This window comes from Magallana gigas, chromosome 6 (assembly GCF_963853765.1).
Source record: "Magallana gigas chromosome 6, xbMagGiga1.1, whole genome shotgun sequence".
In the NCBI taxonomy this organism is placed as follows: domain Eukaryota; kingdom Metazoa; phylum Mollusca; class Bivalvia; order Ostreida; family Ostreidae; genus Magallana; species Magallana gigas.
This window is the reverse complement of record NC_088858.1, coordinates 22718500-22728670: the sequence shown is the minus strand read 5'-3', so window position 1 is coordinate 22728670 and position 10171 is coordinate 22718500. Positions and strand designations below refer to the sequence as shown.

At 34.8% G+C, this 10171-nt stretch overlaps 1 protein-coding gene across 1 annotated transcript; it reads left to right on the top strand.

Annotated features, from left to right (window-relative positions):
- The first annotated feature begins 4416 nt into the window (after nt 1-4416).
- On the top strand, nt 4417-6063 carry LOC136276093 (uncharacterized). The gene has a single exon (XM_066087010.1). The coding sequence runs from the start codon at nt 5161-5163 to the stop codon at nt 5836-5838; it is 678 nt and encodes a 225-aa protein (XP_065943082.1). The 5' UTR covers nt 4417-5160; the 3' UTR covers nt 5839-6063.
- Nucleotides 6064-10171: the final 4108 nt, after the last annotated feature.

Genomic DNA, 10171 nt, shown 5'->3' with positions numbered 1-10171 from the left:
AACTAACGTAGCCAATCGCAACTTCTCGGGCCTTTCCGGCAGGCTCGGAAAAACACCTCGAATGTTTGAGTAGTTTTCTGAAAGTTCTGGAGGTCAGTTTCTAGCGCACGCTCTAACCGAGCAATTCAAGTTTATTTTAAAGTTTAATGTTTAATAATAAATTAGGCCTGTGAGAATGAATCCGCCATTCATTTTTGTTTACCTCGCAATTAATGCTGCGGATACAGGTTTCCATAGTTTTTCTACACAAAATATATTGTGAAATTTTTATGTATGGTTTTTCCTGGGCGGCGAGGGAAGCATAGTTGTGTTGTGTTGATATAATGTACTAGTATTTTGTATTATTAATTACATGTGCATGGTTACATTAATATTGCTCTGTTTACGGTGAAATAAAAATCCTAGCGTCCCACCACAGTGCGCTAAAATACATCATATTGTTTTGTTGTTTTATTTATTTTTGTGAAGTAAAGTGTGGACAATATAGTTCTTTCTTTCTTTATGACGGAAACAGGTATGTAAGAGTACAATGAACTGTGTTCAGTAAGTTTAGTTTTTTTTTCTCGAAAATTCTAAAAGTTTTAACGACGGGAGCAAGTATCAAATTATTACAGCCGACGCATATTTTATTTCAATTAAATTTAGTTTAATCAATACACATATAAGTATTCGTGTACACTTATATTCTGCCTATTGGAGAACACTTCGTTCAATGCAAACATTACACTACCATCAGCGTGATCTTATGATCTCTCGGGAATTAAGATGGAATTTACTAGTAAGCTTACATTAGTTTAAATTCGAAAGTGCTTCATCTAAAAAATAAACAGTCTGTAGTCATTAGCAACATCAGCTCGTATAAATGTGTTTTACCCCTTGATCATATCTACACTTATACTCTCTCTCTCTCTCTCTCTCTCTCTCTCTCTCTCTCTCTCTCTCTCTCTCTCTCTCTCTCTCTAACACTACGCTTTATTTAAAAAATAAACAGTCTGTAGTCATTAGCAATATCAGCTCGTATAAATGTGTTTTACCCCTTTATCATATCTACACTTATACTCTCTCTCTCTCTCTCTCTCTCTCTCTCTCTCTCTCTCTCTCTCTCTCTCTCTCTAACACTACGCTTTATTTAAAAAATAAACAGTCTGTAGTCATTAGCAACATCAGCTCGTATAAATGTGTTTTACCCCTTTATCATATCTACACTTATACTCTCTCTCTCTCTCTCTCTCTCTCTCTCTCTCTCTCTCTCTCTCTCTCTCTCTCTCTCTCTCTCTCTCTCTAACACTACGCTTTATTTAAAAAATAAACAGTCTGTAGTCATTAGCAATATCAGCTCGTATTTTATGTGTTTTACCCCTGTATAATATCTATTCTTCAAGGCCATTTATCTTCAAAGCTTTATGAAGCGATATTTATTGTTCAGGGGTGTGTTTGTATTTTCAAGATCATATTCATCATAAAACAAACCCCTGTTTTGTTCAAATATTTACACAAAGTATGCAATAAATATCTTTACATAAGCAAAATATTGAAATTTATGAAATCCCCTCATGTTATCAATACCGAGTGACTCTCATCTCGTTTCCACAAATTTTGAACTTGAAAGTTATTTAGATAATTTATACTATACAGGTGAATGCACTCGATCTTGAACAAATCTTGAATAATTTTATAAAAATATGTTTATTTGAGGAAATTGTTTTATGTTTTATGACCTGTGTTTTTAGTTTTCAAAGACAAACATGTACGTACAATTACAGATTAATAAAACATTCAGTCTATCTACCTTATGAAAATATACAAGGAGTAAAATGTGATTGGAAGGTAAATTGCAGTTTTGTGGAAAATTCCGTGCTACGTTTTTCAGTGGATATTAACGGAGTGAACATAAACTTGATGATTCTCGGAATGTTATTGACAAAGATATCGTTCATGAGTCTTTTTATTAAACCCAAAACTCCATCTCCTATATAACTATAAACGCATTTTTTCATTAACTTTAAATTGTGTGTACTTTTTTCTCAATTAGATGCAAATTAAGATACAATAATATCGAAAGTAGCTGAAAAATGAAAAATTATTGATACATTTCGTTATGAAAAATTGCACTTTTGATTTTTATTTTCTGTTATAACTCTTTTAAGGAGGGAGGTGTTGATTATAATTCACTTTCTAAAACCCGTCCAAAGTGTATTCATTTTTTTTTTCCAGATAACCATTACTCATTCTGTATAAAGAGAGATAGAGCTGTGGGACAATGTAAAACTTGCTGACATAAAAGGAGAGGGAAAAATTATTAACACTGTATATTAAAAAAAAAAAACTTTTGCACTTTCTATCGTAATGAAAATCAGTTTATCATCCATGACAATGATTATAGCACATTTACCATCTTCGCGAAATCATTATCAGAAAAAGAAAATGAAAAATGAAAATACAATACGTTAAAGGATTACTGGCCATGTCATTATTACATGACATCCTATCAAATTTTTATTTGAGTTCCTGGGTATCTTGAATAGTTTTTATTCATTATATCTTTCGGCCCTTTCTCCTAAATTCATTACCTTATGAAAATGTTATCTATCGGAACCAGTCACTGCTGTGTTCAATCTGCTCATCAGGTACGCCTTTTATTAAACGCATAAAAAAAACTGTTCAAAATTCTAGCAGTAATTATTAACGACATTTTAAAAATGTCTGCACTTGAAATCATTGAACCTCAGTGAAACGAATGCCTACGCATACATAGCATCAGTCGATCTCCAAGGGACTTTAATAAGCTCTGATATATATCGAGTATATATTCTGAAACTGACTTTCCCCCAATTATCAATTTAATTTTTTGAACGCAACATCTGACAACGAAATAGAAAGTTCTATTGAAGTTTGTTCAGACGGACCAACAGGTCGATTACAGACTCAAATTGAATTTTATACCCCCTGTTCTTGCTCATTTAACAGAAAACCTTGCCGGGTTAAAAGGTATATTCTACAGGTACAAACGTTTTAGGATCACCTGTAAACGAACCTCAAAAAATCCTCACTTATTAATCTTAATGTTTCTGACAAAGAATTAATAGAACGTTCAAAGACTTTTAAGATACGATGAAAAGCTATCTTAAAATGATGTAAAGCTCTTGCGAATTTGGTAGGAAAATTAGCCACTGGTTCTATTTTTGGATCGCCCAAAAATGGATTAATTATGATAAATGGCGAGAAGATAAATTTCTCCACTGGTTCAAAGTGAGGTAAATACTCTACTACTTTTAAATCTCTTAAGAACACATTAGGCGAAAAATCTAAGAGACGCATTCTATCTGATTGAGATGTTTAATGAGAATCTCGATTCCTCTTTCGATCTTAAAACAAATATACACCCTTGGCAATAAAAATAGAAACAGAGAACAGTTAAAGTATTTTGATTTGATATCTCCTTCAATAATTGTAAATGATTTGTCAGGTGCATGTTATTTTCATACCGCCAAAATTATACAGATCATCATTCCATGAGAGAGAGAGAGAGAGAGAGAGAGAGAGAGAGAGAGAGAGAGAGAGAGAGAGAGAGAGAGAGAGAGAGAGAGAGAATTTGATACATGGTTGCGTAAATTGGTCAATGCATGATTGCAATGCAACTTTAACAAACTGTAAAAAATTGTATTCATTACTCCTTATCCCTTCAAATGTCATATGAAAAACGTATGAGCAAATATTCTAACACCGTACATTTAAAAAAGCGCATCAGCATTTTGATATTCAAATGAGGAAAAAAATTGTATGTGTACATGTACCCCCTTTCCTTTCTACAAAACGCCCCTTTTGGCAAAGAGGTATGTAATCATATTAATTGCAAATTTCAATTAAATGTACATATTCCATTGTTAAATCTGTGTCAAACCAACATCCCAAAATCTACTCAGTTTTTGCAAAGAAATGACTTCGCTGCAAAAAGTTTTCATCTTTAGTCAATCCAATTAACGCAACCACGCCCCCCATGGAAAAAAAATCAATATGGACGATAAAACCCTCTCATTATTTCAACGAAATCAGAAATACGTGTTTGTTGAAAAAATAAACCTTTGTGAGATTTTAAAAATGAAATATAAGCATGGATGTAACCAGTTTTTCGATAAAAATGGAAAGGTGTATACATATATAAACTAGGTGGACGCTCGGCGACGGGAGATCAGCGTTGCAGCCTATCACGCGAGGATTAGGGACTATAAGTGGTTATAAATTCTTGTCTAAACGCAAAAACAAGCACTCCAGCCCAGAGTATTTAATGTACATGTACCTGTATCGATAGAGCTACGTGCATCCAGCTTTCGTGGAGTATACGTACACTATATATATATACTTAGCGCACACGGGATTATTCGAAAATCGGGGGAAAATGTTTTATGTCTTGATAAGAAAAAGAAATTTAATTTGTGCAAAAAATGAGGACATTATTTCCTTCTTTTGACTAATAGAAATCATGGAATAAATTGCAGAGCTGGAATTATAATTAAGAAGGAGGACACATGATAGATAAACTTGGTTAACAGAAAGCCTTTATTTCGGACCAAAGTTGTTTCGTGGGCCATTTCATTGATGAAGACACGTTTAAATCGAGGAACAATAGCTACGAACGTAAGCGAATCGAGGAAAAAGGACAATTGTTCGCAATGCATTGTGTAATGGACGCGAGGGGAGGTGTAATCATTTCTGGAGTTTTGTTTGATATCGAACTTCTATAAAATATCGATAATTGTGCTACACCTCTGTCACTGACTTCTTTCTTACACAAAAGAAGGATAATACAAAAGAGACAACGAAACTCTTCATACCTGGGGAGGAAGGAATAAGCATCAGTACTGAACAATAATTACTGGCTCGAACGAGACCACGGATTTTGTGGCAAAGATTTTGCTGGTATTTTTTTTTCCAACAGTGAATTATTGATATGTAGCTAGCAAAGGACGAGGAACCTGCCAACAATCCCATGTATAGCAGTGGAGCGTTGAATTGCCAATCAATTTATATGATCCGTTCTTTATCAACATTATTGCATCAGTAACTTAACGAACCGTTTTTGCCTTTGACTTGGGAGAAATCCTTGAGTTTTCATTTTCGTTTGATTTGTGTTAATTACAGTATATTGCTTTATACTTCACGATGCCGACGGACGCTTTTCTGGAGCGTTTGAACGTTGATACCCTTCTAGAAGCTCCGCCGATGAACAATGCTTGTATTCCGGATATATACAGTAAAATCGACGCTGATACTATAGAAAAAACTCGTGTGGTTAACGCCGTCTTGGAATTTCGACTTCAGGTACAAGAGAAATTAATATCAAAATACAGACTTCAGGCAGAGAAAACATGCCGAAAGGAGAAGGAGAAAATTTACAAAGAATTGCGGAGAATTCATAGGAAACTACCGTATATGGGAGAAAATCCACACCAAGACACAAGAGAAAAAGTTCGAGAATTTCGAATGGCCCAGAATCACATCCGAACACCTTTGGGATATACCACGGTGCCGAAGGAGATTCCGGGTCTTACTGAAGAAAAAGACAATCGACCTTTCTGTCAGCGATATCATTCGCACCACCTACCGACAAAGTCCAAGTGGTTCCAGGATATACTTAATAAAAGTAAACCACGATACCCAACTATTGCAACGGAATCAGAAATCTTTTCTCAGAGTCGCTCAAAAGACAAATCTAGGAGTTTTCTTATATCTAGAGGACTAAGCGCCAGTGAGAACTGTCTTGTGGCGGGGAGTACCCCCATTTTTCGAGAGGATCGCTTAGGACACTTAAAAGATAACGATGACGCAATGACAATTTGAGTAAGAGTCAAAATTAGGAATGTTCATTTGTTTGCATACCTAAGATTGGATTTGTGCAATGAAGGTTTCGAGTGTATGTAATGCAAACATTTCATCCTTCGCGTTTCAACATTTGTTCTCCTGGAGTTTTCTTTATGATAAAGAATATCCTATGCTTGTTCAAATATTAATATTTTACGACCAAGAGTACCAAAATATATTTCTTGAGACGTTTTTATTACAGAATTCTTTTCTTTTCTTTTTTCGAAAAATGCCATTTTACTTTGACTTTCTCAATCATGACATCAGTGCACTTTTGCAAATGAACATAAAAAGAAAGTCTAAATAGGGCCGTCATCCTACTCTCTAAAGTGATTTGATTTGACTTTGCTTTAAAATGCTATTACCACATTCATGCAAAAAAAAAACACATTATAAACCCGTGTGTCAAAGGTGTAAATTTTTTCGCCAGTGTTTCGTTTAGACTTAAAAATTGGAAAAGGTGCGTGGAAAAGAAACAAACAGTGTTTGTTCAGCCTTTGGAACAAGGCGTAACAATCACGAAAATAAACACAAGCTGCCCTTTCTAATAGCCTAATACTACCAAACCAAATAGCGATGGAAGTATTCTTGCCAGAGTAAAAACTTTTAATTATTTAAAACCCACCGTTGCTTGGCGCGCAATAAAAAAAACCACAATATACAATTTCAGTTAATTAATAAAGAATTATTAATTACAACCAATTGCCAAACTATGGCAACAAAGTACATTTCAAAAATAAACAAAATTCGGATATTTATATGTTTTTATCAGAACAAAGATGACAAATTTAATTCTAATATATTTCTTTGGGGAGGGGGGAGGTAGATTTTTGTTTTCAAATTCAAACTTGGTTTCTTTATTTTTCATTTAGTTTATACGTCTGGTTCGTTGATGCATTTAACCTGGAAATGCATCTTCAAGGATTATTCACGGAGTCTTAAATGTTTGGTTAAATCAACCTTCCCAGTCTGGCTATTAGGTGCTAACAATCAAAAAATGGGGGAGAATATTCGGTCACAGACATTACACAAAAAAGAAGTTATTTGTTAGAATTAACGTAGATATTTCCTCGGTGTTAACAAATGCAGGCAGGCGATTTTTGTCTCCTTATGTTAAACACCTTTGATGTTTTAAATTACACATAATATGTCTTTAATTACTTTCATTGAAGTTTACATGTTGCAGTGCTGAACCTCGTCAGTTGTTTTTTTTTTTAGCTCAGGTGGTCTTCACAATCCATGTAAACAGTTCACTTCAAAATTCATAGCATCCATACATGGCAGATCGCATTATCATCAACGCTAATTGTTCTATAATAAATTACAAGCTTTCCATCTGAATAGGTAAGGTTTACAGGTACATTAATTTATTAATGCACGTTTTAGAAAGCGATATCTCCATATAAACCCCCAGTAAAGCCTCGCAATCGATCCAATTTGCATAAGCATGTGTTGACGCTGGGTCTCGCTCCCTTGAGACTTCGAATTTTTATAGGCTGTTTATTACACAGACGAGACTTCGTCATTAATGGCCGAAAATGAAAGTAATTATTAATATGGAAATGTAAAACCAGTTGTTAGTGGATTAGATTTTGCATCGAACACGTTCATGTCATTATGATAATACCCGACTTTATCCGGTACAATGCATGTTGTTAAGACACTTAACGCTCACATTTAGCCAGATACCGAATTCCCTGCATTAAGACCTCTATCTTTCTGGTTTGGCTAGTTTTTTCTGCTTCTTATAAAGCTTTATGGATGGCCAGGAACAACGATAAAATTCTTCTTTATTATGTAATAGTGAGTTTTTTGGGAGAATTTTGCATGATAACTTGGTATAGGACATGTTGGTTAAATGTAACACCGTGTTCAACGGCGATAACTCTATCTTATCTTTCCAGTGGTAACCATTGTCAATGTCATAGGTAAAAGACTTACTTAAACAATAGAATATGCAATCGCGGATCTAGAGAGGGGTGTCTGGACCCCCCCCCCTTCCTGGAAAATTCAAATTTCTTAAATTTACATCTAATGTAAAAACACCGAAAATATGCTTTGAACCGACACCTGGGCCCCCCAGCAAACTCAAATATCCCTCGGACCCCCTCCCCCTTTACAATTTTTCTGGATCCGCAATGATAAGGAAATATTTAAATAAGATCACTGAAAATCAAAACTATACGCATGATCATTTTTTCAAGAACTCACTAACTTTAACAAAGGTAAAATAATTGAACACAGCTTTATAAACTGATTCAGATTATCGTTAATAGGCGTAATTGATTTTATTTTGATTCATGTACATGTTTTGGTTGATTATAAAGTAAGGCATTTCCCATTTTCTGTGTTCACCCGCATGTATAATGTCGGTCATTTGCATGGATTTTAGTCATGAATCACTGATTACGGCGTGTAAATGCAACAAAGCCCGGGAATTAGGATATCATTTTGATGCGATATCATTCATAAACATCGCATTCTGGCACATTTATTACAATAACCAAACAATCGCGGATGCTTTAAACCCAGTAAACGGATTACAACAATGGCTTGTGTCAACAGTTTATTTTGGCCGACATCGCCATCATGTCACCCTATACTGCGTCCATTGACGTCAAACCGGATGAAATTTACATATGACAACTTTCCACGATCTTAAAGAGATTCTTGTGCCGTGTAGCATAATGCGGAAGCGTCTTATCAATTTTGTTTATGTTTCCAAGTATTAAATAGATTTGGAAAGGAACCGGATATGACGTGAAGTGTAGGAGTTGAATTTTCTTATGTCGATATTCAAAATTATGACAAATCTTTGTTTAAGTTTTGAATATTATAGTTTTACTAACAGCGTGCCAGTTTGCTTGTCGGACCGTGCTGAAATTTTGTACGCTGTTTATCATATTACTCATCGATTGGTTGTTCGATTTCATTGAAGTTAATACTAATTTGCATATCAAGCACAGAACCCAGAAACGCACTGGCCAATGACATTACATGGTTTTTGGGGTAGTGAATATCAACACGTGGACAGTATAAAACTTGTTGTTTGTTAAATGTATTGAATGTATATGCCTAGAAATGTGATTTATAGTAGTATGCCTACACCATTTTACTCGGACCTCCTTGACGGGGTCTTCTGCATATTGTACTAAAAGTTACGTACTGTTTCATCAATTTTCATATCGGTAACAAAACGCTAGGAAGGGGAAGATGGACAATGTAATCAAATGAAATAAACGTCGCATTAATCGAATACTCCCCGGTAAATCTATTTATACTGGGAGCGGAAGCGCTCTTGCATGAAATAACCAGTCTTGAAGTAAACCAAATATTACGAAAACTATCGGATAGTTACGAAGTTATAAACGTAAAGAAATAAATTCAACAAACAACAGGCTTTATACTGTCCACGTGTTGATATTCACTATCAAAACATCATGCAATGTTATTGGTCAGTGCGTTTCTGAGTTCAGTGTTTGATATGCAAATTAGCATTCACATCAATGAAATCAAACAACCAATCGGTGAGGAATACAATAATCGGCATACAAATTTTTTAGCCCGGCCCGACAAGCAAACTGGCACGCTGTTAGTAAAACGATAATAAGTACTCCATGTGAAATCCTGGTAAACAATATTGTATAAGAATGGGAAAAAATTGTCATTTATCATAAAGATGTAACAGCCTAGGGGCCACATTGCTAATATGAGCAACTATAGCCAACAAAGGCTTTAGACCGTCTTTAGAGTATTAAATACAACATATCTAGACAACTGCATGTAAGAAAAGAAGACCTTGATTTTCAAAATTTCCTTTGCATATCCTTAAGTAAACATTGAGGTTCTTTTGTTGTTTTAGTTTTTGAGAATGCCATGTTTGAAGATTTTTATTTATTAATTCACTCCCATTGTGGCCCCACCTTACCCTTCGGGAATATGATTTAAACAAATTAAATCTACATTACCTGAGGATGCTTCCTCGCAAGTTTCAGCTTTCTGATCGAATGGTTGTGAAGAACATTTTTAAAGATTTACTCTATATCTTCCTAAGTAATAAAATCCCACCCCCCCCCTTTGTGGTCCTACTCTACCCCTGGGGATGATAATTTGAACAATCTTGAATATACACTGCCTGAGGATGCTTCCAGCGATGTTACAGCTTTTCTGGCGAGATATCTTATGAGAAGAACTTTTTAAATTTGTTTTAAAAATATTACTATGTAAAAGTTTTAATCACCCATTATGGTCCTATCCTACCCCAGGGATGATGATTTGAACAAACTAAAATTGAATCTACACTACTTGAGGA